At 41.0% G+C, this 15,625-nt stretch overlaps 1 protein-coding gene across 1 annotated transcript; it reads right to left on the bottom strand.

The window, feature by feature from the left end:
• Positions 1-1,640: 1,640 nt before the first annotated feature.
• LOC118670973 (AN1-type zinc finger protein 5-like) lies at positions 1,641-2,532 on the bottom strand. Its single transcript, XM_036338636.1, has one exon. The coding sequence runs from the start codon at positions 2,488-2,490 to the stop codon at positions 1,882-1,884; it is 609 nt and encodes a 202-aa protein (XP_036194529.1). The 5' UTR covers positions 2,491-2,532; the 3' UTR covers positions 1,641-1,881.
• Between the last annotated feature and the right edge of the window lie 13,093 nt (positions 2,533-15,625).

Raw genomic sequence — 15,625 nt, forward strand, 5'->3', positions numbered from 1 at the left:
CTCTTCTTGTGTCCTTAGGTGGCAGAAAGATGGCGAGAGAATACTGAGGTCTCCTCTATAAAGGCACTGATTCCATTCACGAGAACTCCAGTGGAATGACCTAATTACCTCCCTCACTGTTTTGTTTTGTGTTTTTATAAAAGTCCTGTCGTCCTTTTCACCAAATTTAAATAAAGACTCAGGGCCACTTCTTAGGGAAGGTGGAATTTTACTTCCGGTACATTTTTCTCCTCTTCAATCTTCTTGGCAACTCTAAAGTAGGTTTGTCAGATTTAGCAAGTAAAAATAAGAGGTACCCAGTTAAATTTGAATTTTTAGATAAGTAACAAATAATTTTTATATATGTCCCATTTACATGAAACTCAAATGTTACCCAATAAACTTTTTTTTTTCTTTTTTTTCCCTCTGTACATGGCTTTTATTATTTACATAATACAATATAGCATCAATGCTGGGTAGCATGATTATGTGCAATACATAAATATGAACTATCTGTACACATCTGCAAATCTAACTCAGAACTAAGGTACAAAGATTTGAAAGCAAAATTGAGTGCTTTAAGAACAAAAGTAAAACTAAGACTGAACACTGCAATAAATCAGAAGTAGTGCCTGGTGTACATACTTAACTATTTACAGATGAAAACAGGCATTACCACAACACTAATCTAACTATACGCATTTATATATAAAAAACACAAGTTTCATATATCACAGAAAACCTTCCATTATAACACAGAAGTGATATTACCAGACAAGCATCAATGAAGTATACTGCCTCTTCTAGTTGTTATTGTACAATGCTGTAAATAATGCAGCCCATGCAACACACCCAAGAACACTAGTCCTATACCCAAGTACAATTAATATGATAAAGCAGCCCTCTGCAAGTGGTGCTGGATACCACTAAGAAGTCTACTGCAGCCATGTTGGTTATGATTTTCCATGCAGAAGGGTACAGTTACATTAACTGAAGTCTTTTTAAAAAAGCTCTAAACATTCTTTCTTCAACCAAAACATTCAACAAAAGATGCACATGAAAAATTAACTGTTCAGATACCTTTGCAACTTAAAATTCAGATGCATGTTACTCAACAGAGCTGCTGTATGTGAAAACCAAATGCAGAGTTTTAATTTCTTCTTGTAAACAAATTAATCCTAGTGCAACACATTTTTAGCAATGAGTAAGTAATGCAGACATCTTCTGGTGCAGGTCAACAATAAGCTTCAAAGATAGCTCCAGACCCTGTTGCTTGATGGTTTTACTCATAACCAGTTGCAATGTTTACCTTTCACAGAATGTCTTTGCCAGCTTTTAGGCCAATTAGCCATGCTTATATATGGCATCAAATACTGGTTTCATGGAAAGTTCTGATCCTCTTTTATCACCTTCTTCCTGCTTCCAAAGAACATGTTGTGAAAATTAACAGTGAAGTTTAACTATGGTAGAAGTAGACTGCCAGTCCTTTTCTGGTGTACCATTTTTTTTTAGAAAAATACAGGCACATAACACTAGCCAAAGATTATACCTTGATACATTCCCAAGAGGCAGATATGCTGCAAACATGCAGAGATTTCATGTTTTGTTTGGCATGTGGGAGCTAAATTTTGTCCCTGTTATCTGTGAAATTCAATTTGATATGCAGATTTCCATCCAATTTTATTCAAGGGAGGGCATATACATTTTGTAGGGCTGTATCTATCCAATTCTTCCTGTAACAAACACCCAAACATCCTAAAATATCAATTATAAGACAGACAAGTAGTATAAAGTAAAACTCTGGAGAACATCAAAGGAAAATAGCCATGCATCTGCTCTTTAATGTTTTCCTACGATATATTAAAATAAAAACAAAGTTTCAGTCTCTTCACAAGTAGTAATTTATATTCTCTGGATTTTTTCAGCCACAACAACTGGATTCTCTTTTCTGATTTTTGCTGCAGCTTCTGCTTTGTAATCATATGGACAGTTGTGCTTGTCAGAGTAATGGTGAAGTCCACAAAACAAATTTCCACATCGGCAGTCAAACCCTGTAAGGCCAACTTTCTTTCTGCACATGAAACATCTATTCTTCTTTGGTTTGGGTAACTCAGGAGCTTTTTCTTCACTTTGAGAAGTACTAGGTTGAGAAACTGATGAACTGGGCTGAGTAACAACTGGCTCTGACACCTCTGTTTTTGGGGTAGTTATTTTGTCCTCTCTTGAAATGCTCATTTCTGTCATTTGCTGAGTTACAGGCAAGGCAGCCACAGGCACATTTCTTGATTTTTCAGATGTGCTGCCAGCAGCACCTTCACAGTTGTTTAAACTAGTGTCTGCTCTTTGCACAGATGCAGAATCTGAGGTAGGACTGTTGGAACCACTAGCTGTCCCCATTGGGCTCATTCTGCCACTATTCTGCTGCCTCTGAAGATGCTCTTTGTAGCAAACAGAACACATTCCATTTGTCCTAGGATTCCCATAAAAGCCACATCCTGTACTACACAGCATGGGCCCTGGGGTCTGGTTAGTCTCCTGAGCTATATTTTTCTGCGGTTGCATCTCGGTGCACTGCACGCGGGATGCTGTCGGTGTGAGATCGATGTTGCTCTGTGCCTCTCCTCCTCCTTTCTATGTTTCTCCAAATGTTACCCAATAAACTTCTATGTTGGGAGTAACTGACTTGATTTTGTCTGGGAATCTACCACTCACTGTGTGGATTTACTTCTGGATTAAATCCTGATTGGTCCGAGTGACCCATAATAGTCCAATTCTCCTTGGCAGTGATTGGTTTAGACAGGGGTATGTAACTCAATTCTTGAATATGGGGTTTGAGAACACATTCTTATTCCTCTGAGTATTGTCCTGATGTGACACCTGGAACTGTGGCAGCCATCCTAGGACCGTGAGGGCAGCTAGACTGGGACAAAGCCGACATTCTGAGATTAGCCGAATGGAGACTTGGAAAGAGCCTGGGTGTCTAACGATGTCATTGACCCACTGAATTAATTAAGTCCGAAGATACCTGACCTTGGAACTTCTTACTTGGGGAGATAAGTTCCTTATTGTGTAAGCCATTTTCATTTGAGTTTTCTATTACATGTAACCCAAAGCATTCTAAGTGATAAGTTATTTATTAGGCCAGAAACCTAAAGCTCAAGTTGGTAAGATAAATTATCCAATATCACCAAAAAAGGAATTACTGAGGTTGATCAATGCTGCTATGCCAATGCAACCATTTCCTTATAGTATAGTATAATTCTCCCATGTCTCTGATCTATAAAGTGGGGAGGTACGTCTTCCCTCTCTGTGATGTATTAAAGATTTTAAGACATAGCATGAATAGAAAGGTCCGCATGAAGATGCCTAGTAAGTTTCCTCCTTTCTTGTATTTTGTGCTATTATTCTTGGGAATTTTCATTTACTCCTTGCTGTGAAAGATGACTAGTCCTCTCATTTGAAAAGGACTGGCAGCCCAGCAGTTGTTGCTCAGTGGTTGAGTGTCGACCTATGAACCAGGAGGTCAGGGTTCGATTCCCGGTCAGGGCACATACCTGGGTTGTGGGCTTGATCCCAGTGTGGGTCATGCAGGAGGCAGCTGACCAATGATTCTCTCTCATTGTTGATATTTTCATCTCTGAAATAAAAAAAAAAATTATAAAAGGGCTGGCATATTAAAAGGACTTATAAAAGATAAGTGAAGTTCTTGTTCCATGGAATTACTTGGACCCCTGAGTGACTCACTGCTCATCTTACTTAATGAAGCTCATCAGTTCAATGAGTTCTTCAGACCACAGGGATCACTCACAATTGTATCCACGCACTGGAGCGTTTCCTTCCATCTTGCTGCAGTTCTTCAGTCCCACCAGCACCAACTTCTGGCACCAATTTCTAGTTTTCACGCGTGGATGACAGCCCCAGTGGGGAACAGCCCCCACAGCAGCCTAGCTTAATGGTTCCCGGGACCATGCTTTCTGCAAACGGAGGCAGGCCCTCAGTGGTGAGGATACTGGCTTAGGGACCTTGCACAGGTGGCCTAATCATTCTGAGCTTCACTTTTCCCATCAGGAAAACGGGGATAATAAGACTTACCTTGCAGATTGATGCAAAGATTATAAAGTAAAGTGAGAGCATTGGATGCATCGAAGGCGAACCTTCAGTGAGTCCTGCCAAAGACAGCTCAGCAGATTGCTAAGATCCCCTGCGCAGTCTCAATCACCTACCAAAAGGTTCCCTTTTATAAAAAACAAAAAAAACACACCCCCAAAACAAACAAAAAAACCCGGAGATTCATGAAGAGAGGCTTCAGCTTTTCATTCATGTATCATTTATCTTTGGAGACCGAGTAGCAATCAAGTTTCCAGAACGAGTGTGTTCTACAGGGGGGGGCAGGCCCCGCTTAATCAGAACCTCAGCCCGCACCTCCCCACTGTCTCTGTTTGAATATAAACAGGAAAACCTGAGGGACTCAGGAGGCTCAAATTTGGAGTTTGAGTAACTCTAAACCTGGGCAGATAATTACGTTCCCTTCAACACAGCCCTCTAAATTAACTTGTGCCAGTTAAGATCACTCCCTTTTCAGAGGGTAAGAAAAATGATGAAATAAATTAAATTTTTCTTAGATTCAAGATAAAATGTGCTTGTAATGAGAAGTTACAGAGAAGATAGACTAAAAGGACCCTGGCTAGTCACTCAGGCTGTATCCTCCCTTAAATCATTGATCCAGTTGGTCTGTATTTATGGAATACACCCTTTCCTTTCCCTGATCTCTTCATGAAATTGGAAGGTCAAATAATGTGTGTGTGTGGATGTGTGGGTGTGTGTACGTGTTCGCGTGTGCGTGCACTTACAGACATCTGAATTGAACATTTCTAACACCCCAGAAAACTCCCGTGCCCCCCCCCCCCCCCTGGAGAACTGCTATTCTGTCACCTTACTTTCCACTTACATGGAAGCATGCAGTTTGCATTCTTTTGTATGTGGCTTCTTTAGCTCATCTGTTTGTATGTTAGACTGTTCCATATTGTTGCGTGTAGTCATAGCATTTTAGATAGAATTTATTTTTAGAGCAGTTCTGGGCTCACAATGAAATTGAATAGATGGGGGGTAGATTTCCCATAGACCCCAGCCTCCCCATTATCAACATCCCCCACCAGAGTGGGGTATTTGTTACAACTGATGAGCCCACACTGACACATCCTTACCACCCAAAGCCCCAAGTTTACATCAGGGTTCGGGCTTGGTGTTGAGCATTTTACTTATCCACCATTATGTTTCATTCAGAGCGTTTTCACTGCCTAAAATTCCTCTGTTTTCCTCTTACTCCAATCCTGGCTCCACAGTGTTCTGTGTGACGCTGGGCAGATGACTTAGCTAAGCTTCAGTTCCTTCGCGTGTAAAATGGGGGCACACTTGGTACTTGCTTCGTAGAATAGTGTTTTTGAGAAAAAAATTAAGTTGCTTTACCTGCAAAGTGCTCTTAACAGTGCCTGGTTCATGGGTAGCGTACCTGAAAGGTTGGGCGTTATTATTTTCCACTGTATTTGCATGCGGTTGTTTTCATGGAGAGGGATGCTATTTTTCCTTATTTTTTTTAAGTTTCTATAAGTGTTTAGAGAAAAACTCACATATAATAAGTGTGCAGATTATAAATTTCTGCCAACTGGACTGACCCTCATAATTGGCATCCGGATCAATATACAAAACATCACTAGTACCCATGAAACCTTCTTGTGCTCCCTGCCAATCACTATTTCCCCCCCCCCAAAAAAAGAATAAACTATTATTCTAAATTCTAACAGCATAGGCTCTTTTGTATCCATTTTTGCACTTCATGTACATGGAATCATATGACATGTATGTTTTTGGGTGTCTGGCTTCTTTCAGTCAACATTACATATATGAGTTCTACCCCTCTCCTCTCCTCCTCCCTCCCCTTCTCTCCTGTTTATTGGAAGGGAATAAAGTGCCAATACAGAGGGAAAATACATGAGTGGATGACTTAATAGGAATTTTTAAAGAGGAAAATATGCTATTTAGATTAATTTAGGATTTGGTGCACTTACTCTGCCTTATTAAAGTCTTGGCACTTAAGAATCCCAAGTGTGGGAAGAAGTTTTGAGTTAGTGGTTTGGGCTTTGAGGAAGGGATCAAAGAGAGAGAGTAATGATCGGTGAGAAACTGCTTGTATTTTCTCTAGGGCCGCGGCGCAGAGCAGCCTGCTGCTGGGGGTGCTGTCAGTTCAGAGCCCTTTCGTTTCCCTCTGCAATCTTTTCCCCGGTAATTTTATTTATCATAACTCAGGTTCATTTCTTTTTGTAATGAAAGCACACTCTAAGTACAAGATGTTCTCCAGGAAATTGATCTTGACTGCCTGCACACATTTTGTGAGGTGTCCCCAGGTGACGCCCTGCCTCTCCCCCCGGGCACACCGTCCTATGGACCTGTTGGCATGTTTGTGCGAAAAGTGCCTGTTGACCTAAGTTGATCTTCATCTGTATTTTTAAATTTCAGTAGGATCATCGTCTGCTTAATTTCCGGACATAGAGGTAATCATTTTTCTCTGTCTTTCACCATAGCTGCAAAACAAATTCTCAGCTAATGGCTCAACTAGGCCCGAAGTCACCAAAGAGTTGCCAGACATTTCGAGAGAGGTATAATGTAAAAAAAAAATAAAGAGCCTAGCTCCACAGAGAGATTACTAAGTGATGTAATCAACAATTCAGACGGGGAGGGAGGGTTGTGGGCTGTAACTTGTCAAGTTAGCCCTAGTTCTGCAGCTGCAACTGGATATAATTTGTGGCTGATTTGGGATTGCTGCTAGGTGAGATGGAGAGGTTGTTCAGGGTGACTAAGGTAGAATAATAGGCAAGCATATTTTTCCTAAAGAAACAATGGAGGAAGTTGCTGTTGGATAGGGTCTGAAAGAAAAAAACAAAGGATTAAATTAATGCCTATTTCAGTTTTGCAAGAATTAGCCCTTTGCGGTCGTTTGTCTACTCTCAGCCACCAAAGCTTTTTTACCGTTCCGGTCGTATGTCTGCTCTCAGCCACCACAGCAAGGAACCGTACGAATCTTAACTCTATTTATTCATGTATCAGTTCATAATTTCTCTGAAAGCTCTTAAGTGTCTAAGCGACCTTGTCACGAACCAAAACACTGCCCTGACAAATTGGAGATATTGAAACTCAATATAAACAAACGCGGTCGTTCCACACTCACCATGCGAAACGCCGTGGCGAGTCAGTCGCCTTTTGAGAGTGAAGAAATCGACAAGCTTCGGAGATACTTCGCAGAATTTCAAATAAAGCTTTACAAATTACATTTAACTGTAATTAGGCATTCTCGCTTGTTCAGATATTTCAAAATAATACTCCAAAATGGCAAAAAGAAAGTTACCGAAAGAAGTGTACTGCGAATCTGAAAGTAACGATGAAGAGTTTTATTTTGGCACCTTGAATACTGACTCTGACGTAGAAAGTGATAACGTTTGTAGTGATTCTACTAGTAGTGACGTAGTTCCAAAAAAGAATTAATAAATCTTGTTTATTCTTCATAATCTTGCATGTTATGTATCACTGCTCTTTCAATGGAAATTAATTCCGACCAGTACGACACCCATGTCCAAATTTAATACGACCGCAAAGGGTTAACTTTTTACTATCATAGCTCATTGTAGAGTTAGACATTTTGAGGTTTCTTGTGTATTGCCAATAATGATCTCTGTTGTTTCCTTGTACACACCTATGTCTTCAGCCATCCCCATGCATTGGTAACTCCCAAATCTGTGTCTTGAGTACATCCCATCCCCTGGGCTCTGTGTCCATCCAAATGCTGGCTGGGCATGTCCATCTGGATGTCCTGCCATCATCTCATAGGTAATATGTCCAAAGGTGAGCTCATCATTTCTACCTCTTTCATCCATTTCATTCAGTATTATCTGATTTGATAAATGGCACTGCTCACTTGCAGAAAGTCACCTTGTTCTCTCTTTCTCACATATTCTCTTATTGCCACATCTTGCCAGTTCTACCTCCTGAATACCCCTTAAGTCCAACCCTTTCTCATAGCCCCTGGAGAGTCCTTTATATTTCTTAACCAAATTATTCCAGTAGTCTTCCACGTAATCATCTGGTCTGCCGTCTTGTCTATCTACACTGAACACCGATGCTGTAATGATGAATATCAAAAGCATATCCGAGTCTACTAATGTATAAAGAAAATTATACACAACAACTGGGTGGTATTTATTCCAGTATGAAAAACTGGTGCATGAGTCAAACATCATTCAATATAATTCACCATATCAACAGGCTAAAGTATAAAAATCATGTCATGGTATCAAATTGATACAGAGAAAGAATCTGATAAAATCTAACACTCATTCATGGTAAAAACTCTCTGAACATTAGGAATAGAGAGGAACATCCTGAACTTGATACTGAACATCTACAAAAAACCTAGAGTTAACATAATACTTAATAGTGAGAGATTAACACATCCCGCTAAGATTAGCAGTGAGGCATAAATGTCCTCTCTCACTACTCCTACTGGAACTCCTAGCTAGTGGAATACAAGAAAAAGAAATTAAAAGTGTACAGTTTGGAAAGCAAAACTGTAGAACCTATAGAAGAAAATCTATATGACTTTGGCTTTAGTGGTGAGTGTTTAGATATAACAACAGAAGTGTGATGTGTGAAAGGGAAAATTGATAGCTTGAACTTAATTAAAATTAAAAAATTCTGCCATGGGAAAGTCACTGTTAAGAGAATAAAAATATAAGCCAGGTATGTATTTTCAAAACATATACCTGATAAAACCTTTGTATCCAAATTATACAAAGAACTTTTAAAAGTCAACATTAAGAAAATAAACAACATAATTTAAAAAATGGGCAAAAGATATCACACTGAGGAAGATGTATGGATGTCAAATAAGCAATGAAAAGTACAAAGTCATTTGTCATTAGTAAAATGCCAAGTAAAACAAAAGTGAGATGCTAGTAGACATCTATTAGAATGGTTAAAATTGGAAAAACAGACAAAATGAATTGCCTACAAAAATGTAGAGTAATAGCAACTCTCATTCATTGCTGGTAGGATGCAAAATGGTATAGACGTTTTGGAAGACAGTTTAACATTTTCTCATAAAGTTAAGAATAGTCTTAATTATGTAATCCAGCAATCGAGCTTCTAGGTATTTACTCAGCTGATTTATTATTCAGACGGGGAGGGAGGGTTGTCCAAAGGTGAGTTCATCATTTGTCCAATATCAGCAGGAATGTGTATAGCAGCTTTATTCATAATTACCAAAAACCCTAAGCCATCACCAATATGTGTTCATTCCTGCTGAAAAAGCATGGAAGCTAGGAGATAGGAGCTCTTCACAGTATTTTGTGGATCTCTGGAAGACAGTGGGGAAATGAATTCTACTCAGAGAGAGCATCGTGTCCAACAGCATGCAAGTGTGAACAAGCACGGCATGTACACGGAACCCAGTGTCGGTTGATTTGGCTGGTGCACAGGAGTTACTAGTACATAGGGATGACTGAGAAGCAAGATTTAGGAGGTACACGGGTCTGGTCATGGAGGAGCTCTAACACCATGTAGACAGCCATGTAGCTCATCTTACCCAGTAGACAAGGGGAACCGTTGACGTATACTAAGCAGGGGAATGACCCTATCAGATATGCTTTTTTGAATATTAAAATTTTAAATTGTAGAATAGTTTTAGACTTACAGAAAAAATGGCAAAATTAGTACACAGAATTCCTAAATTTTCCATACCCAGAGTCCCCTATTATTAACATCATACATGAGTATGTTGCATTTATCACAATGAATGAACCAATATTGATACTTTATTCAGATTTCCTTAAGTTTTTCGAACGCCTTTTTTGGTTCCAGGATCCCATCCAGAACAATACATTCAGCTGGCATGTCTCCTCGGCTCCTCTTAGCTGTCACAGTTTCTCATGTGTTATGAATCAGAGTCAGAGACATCAGAATGAACTCATGTTTAAAATAGATATAGAAGATAGACACAGAATAGGTATGTACAAAAATATTTATAAATATGTGTACAAATGTGGGTTAGTATACATCCATACATTTCCTGGCTCTGTCAGCAGAAAGGGCCTAGAAACAGTAACACCCAGGAGTAACAAGCACATCTAGCATTCTGATCTAAAAGCATTCTCCAAAGAAGTATCCGGACCTGCTGGTGTGGCTCAGTGGTTGAACCTATGAACCAGGAGGTCACAATTTGATTCCTGCTCAGGGCACATGCCCGGGTTGCAGATTCAATCCCCAGTGTGGAACATGCAGGAAGCAGCCAATCAATGATTCTCTCTCATCATTAATGTTTCTATCTCTCTCACCCTCTCCCTTCCTCTCTGAAATTAATAAAAATGTATATATATGTAAAAAAAAAAAAAGTAACCAGAACTCGTTGGAAAAGTGGCTGATTCTAGGGCAGGTGCAGAAAATCTACAAGATGAGCCTGAAATCATTCAACACACTGGGACCTACAATACCTTGGTCTGATCATCTTTTCACTACTCTTCATATTGTTGATTTCCCTTTTTTTTTTTTTTTATCAGTTTTGATTCTGTGGAACATCTTATAATTGCTACCTTGCACATAACCTTGGCTCTTTTTTGCTCTTATCTCCTTGTATTAACATAGCCAAATTCCACCCATGGTTAATTGCAACTTTCCATCTACTTTGCTTGCTTCCAGACTGTTAAATGAGGCTAAATAAAAATACCCAAACATGTTAATTGGTTTTACTTTCTATGATTACTAATCTCAAATGAGTTCTTACTGATATATTTTCCTAGTCTACTGACTCTTCCACTCTTCTAGGGTTCTCTTTCATACTTCCTTTTCTCAAATCTTAGAATCTGGAATCAGACTGCCTAGGATGACATCCAGGCTTTGTCCCATACTAGCTGTGGTACGTTCCTTAACCTCTTCACACCTCAGTTTACTCATCTGAAAAATGGGCATACTAATAACTACTTCATACAGTTATGCTTAGGTGAATCATGCATGTACACTACATAGAACAGTTCTGGCTTATAGCAAGTGCTGAAGAAAAGGAAGTTAGCTTCCTGACCACAGAGAGAGTGGTCAGAGTCAAACAACAACTTTCACATGTTCCTGCCGCCTCGAATACAAATACATTTGTAACAAGGCCATACACACACTGCTTTCTCCTCTGTGTGTGAACTTAATGATCGGTACATGTTCTTTTCACTTTTTTGAAACATTTTTATTGGTTTCAGAGAGTAAGGGAAAGGGATAGAGAGATAGAAGCTTCAGTGATGAGAGAGAATCATTGATTGGCTGCCTGCTGCATGGCCCTCACTGGGGATGGGTCCACAACCTGTGCATGTGCCCTGACCTGGAACTGAGTCATGACCTTCTGGTTTATAGGTTGATGCTCAACCACTGAGCAATGCCGGCTGGGCTACATGTTCTTTTCTAAGTGGATCCCTTCCACGTGTGTGTCAGTAGCTATGCTCCCTCACTATCTAAGGTCATCCACTTGCAATTTTACGTTCCTCTCCTGCATCATCAAATGTACCCTACTTGGTGGATTGTTCCCATAAACATGCAAACATGCAATAATATTTTCCATCTTAAAAGACTTTCTTTTGGCTCTGTATGCTCCTCCAGTTATGTATGCTCCTCCAATTACTGTCTGATTTATCAACTTTTCTTTAAAACAAATAGCAAATATTTTCGGTATTCACTACCATCACTTTCTATTTTCCAGTTCTCTCTTGGATGTACTCTGCGGGAACAGGTCCTCAGTGACCTTCTCATTGCTAAATCGAAACCACAATTCTCATTTCACTCTCCACCTGGCTTCTGGGAGCCACCAGATCTGTTTTCCTTCTAGCTCAGCATCACTTTTTCTCAATCTCCTTTGTTTATTTCTCCTTACCTAGTGACAGTGAAAGAGGAGTTGACAGACTTTCTGTACAGGGTCAGATATTAAATATTTTAGGCTTCATGAGCTGTTAGTCTTAACTACTCAAGTCTCTTCTTGGAGTGATCAGGAAAGGGGCTAAGGAATGGGCTGGATCTGTTCCAGTGAAACCTGATTTACAGAAACAGCCAGAGGGCTGGACTGGGCCTGTAGCCCATTGTGGATACCTAATCTAAAAGTTAAAGTACTATTGAATTTGAAATATACAAATTTGAATATATTTTCATCAAAATGTAAAGTAAGCATAAAAATAAAAAAATGTGTTTATATGTTTTTAATAATAATTTTTCTTTTTCTTTTTTTTTGTTAATCCTAACCCAAGGATATATTTTTCCATTGATTTTTAGAGAGAATGGAAGGAAGGGATGGGAGGGGGTTGGGGGAGAAAGAAAGAGGAAGAGCGTGTGCGTGCGATAGAGAGAGAGAGAGAGAGAGAGAGAAACATTGATGTGAGAGAGAAACATTGATTGCTTGTCTCTCACATGTGCCCCAACCAGGGCAGGGGATGGAACCTGCAACCCTTAGGTGCATGAACCAATGCTCTAATACTGAGCACACTAGCCAGGACAATAATTTTTCTTATAAAATATCCCAAACTGTGAAAATTAAAAAGCATAATATATATAAGTATCTATCCTATATAATAAAAGCATAGTATGCAAATTGTCCTCTCAATTGGAGTTCTTCCGCGAGTTTGACCAGGGAGCAGGCTGGCTGGGAGGCTGGAAGGGAGGGAGGCCCCAGCACTGGAAGGTGGCTGGGGAAGGGGAGGGACGCCCTGGCCGACAGCTGGCAGTTGCTAGGGGCTCTACCAGTGCACAAATTTTGTGCACGGGGCTTCTAGTATATATATAGGAAGCCAGCAACCATAACGACAGGTTGCTATGACTCCCACTGTGGTCAGCGAACCAGCCCTATCAGGGCATGGGGCTGGCTGGCCAACCTCGCGGTCCCTCCCTACTGCTGGCTTGCCCCTGATGGGACTCTCCCACCCTGATCAAGAGCCAGGTGGCTGGCCAAACAGCACCCCACCCCCCGCCAGCCCCCTCCACGCTCCATCACAATAGGCCTGAAGCCCCTCCCCCCCGGCCAGACCACCCTGGCCAGCCCACCCCTGATCACACCCTCCACCCCAATAGGTGGTGGGGCTGGGTGGCCAACCTCCTGCAGCCCCTCCCCCTGGCCGCCCCATCCCTGATCGCCCTCCTCCACCCCAATGAGGGGCGGGGCTGCCCACTGCCCAAAGCCCCTCTCCACAGCCAGCTCCATCCCTGAACAGCTCACACCACCCCATCGGCTTGCGGTCCCTTCCCCCAGCCAGCCCAGCCCTGATCGGGCCTATCAGGGTGGGCCAGCCAACCAACCTCCTGCCATCTCCTCCTCCCGACAGGCCGAGCCCTGATCTGCCCCAACTGTGGCTGGACCAGCTGGACCCCACCTGTGCATGAATTCGTGCACTGGGCCTCTAGTAATTAATGATTATCTAAATTTGAAGTCAAAATTATTAAGTGACACTGAACATTTTAATTTAATTTTTTGAAAAGTAATTATATCTTATTAATCCTACCAGACCTGAGGCGCTGAACCTAACTGTCCCCTATACCTGGGCTCCTGAGCATTAAAGAGAAAAAACCAACATGATATAGAAAAATGTTAGTTACATGCAAACAAGTGGTTAGAATAAGATGGAACTTGGAGACATTGTAGAAAATAGGTCTACCTTTCATCTAGCGCCAGTATTCCACCTTTGTGTGGAAATTACCGAAAAATCGGTACAGCGGTCTGGTAGGGTTAAGCATTTGTATAAAAAGGAAACTGCTGGCAGTTTTAGCATTCACTGCCTTTCTTTTTCCAGTGCAAAGAATTAGCATAGTGTTTCAGGCATACATTGAGTCTACACTTAGATCTATACCAGTGGTTCTCAACCTGTAGGTCGCCAACCTGTGGGTCGTGACCCCTTTGGGGGTCGAACGACCCTTTCACAGGGGTCGCCTAAGACCATCGGAAAACACATATATAATTACATATTGTTTTTGTGATTAATCACTATGCTTTAATTATGTCCAATTTGTAGCAATGAAAATACATCCTGCATCTCAGATATTTACATTACGATTCATAACCGTAGCAAAATTACAATTATGAAGTAGCAACGAAAATAATTTTATGGTGGGGGTCACCACAACATGAGGAACTGTATTAAAGGGTTGTGGCATTAGGAAGGTTGAGAACCACTGATCTATACAAATTTAAAACCAGTTAACTGCCACCCGACCAAAACGGAAACCATCCCCGTAGGCCACGATATTTTGAATTGCATTTAAAAAACCAATTTGCAATGAATATTATAAAAATAAATATATTACTCACAATTCGGGTGTTCTCAAATATTTTCAACTGAAAATTCTCACGAAAAATGATTTTAAAGTTGGTCAGGGCTTGCCACTTAGGGAAAACATGTTTTTTATAGACATGTGTGGCGTGTAGGGAAGGTCTGCCGCTTGCATCCACAGACGCTTATGGTGGACAATGGGTTAAGTGCATTGTGGATTGTTTCATATTGGAAAATCTTCCCTAGGAGCCATGCGTTGTGTTGGTAATATTGCACTCGTCAGCAAGGACCCCCGGAATGGCAAATTTAGCTCAAAGAGAAGCAAGACAAGGAATGGATGCTGGGCACTAGTTGGAAATAATACGTCTTTGCGCAGGAATCTCATGTTCTCTGAGAGGAAGGATTTGACAACTTAATTAACTTATCTTTTCTCCTACCTAAGCTCTTCTGCCACTCAAATTCCCCCGACACTAAAGCAGTGACTTTCCCCAATACAGGCAGCAGTAATATGGAGCACCGAGTCATAGACACAGTCACCTTTGGTTTCATTAATGCAGGGTAGTGAATGGGTACATGTGTTGCCCTGAGGCTTGAAATTATGATCGGCATGAGCCTTTTGGTGTCAGCATGGGGTGCAGGGTCCTGAATGACAGAGGCATTTGAGTATCATTTATAGACTCAGAGTGTGTGTGTGTGTGTGTGTGTGTGTGTGTGTGTGTGGCTAAGCTCAGGTCCCTGGGAAAGTTGCTTCCTGCTGAGACTACACTTAGCACCAGCTTGGGACATAATTCCATAGCCAATCCAGCCGACACTGCACACCCATGAGCTCCCTTCTAAAATGATGTGGAACCCTGGGTGGGCAACTACTTATAAGAGCCACGTTCAGTGGAGAGATGTGGATAGAGCACTCCTAGGTCAAGTGGGAAAACCTACCTCTAAAACAGAGTAGAGCAACTGCTTCCTAAACCTGGGGTAGTTATTTGGAACAATAATGACTATTTCAACATCAATAAGGTACTGTGGAAGGTGAGGAGCTCCCCGATGCTGGGAGTTGAGCAGAAGATGACCTGGAGGGGAGTCTTCCATTGGGTATGTAGTGAGTCTCACTGGCCTTTGAGATCTCACCCCACTTTATACTCTAAGAGTAGAAGATAAAGTGTTTGAAGTAGCAAACAACACATTGATACAGTGGTATGCTGGGGCCAGTTCCTACCAACTTATAAGAGTCAATTATTAAGTGTTAGGGAAATTTGTGAACAGATGGTTAAACCATTGGAAGCTGGAAATCAGGCATGGTGTGAGTATTTACACCATCA

Source organism: Myotis myotis, unplaced genomic scaffold (genome assembly GCF_014108235.1).
Source record: "Myotis myotis isolate mMyoMyo1 unplaced genomic scaffold, mMyoMyo1.p scaffold_m19_p_16, whole genome shotgun sequence".
NCBI lineage: Eukaryota > Metazoa > Chordata > Mammalia > Chiroptera > Vespertilionidae > Myotis > Myotis myotis.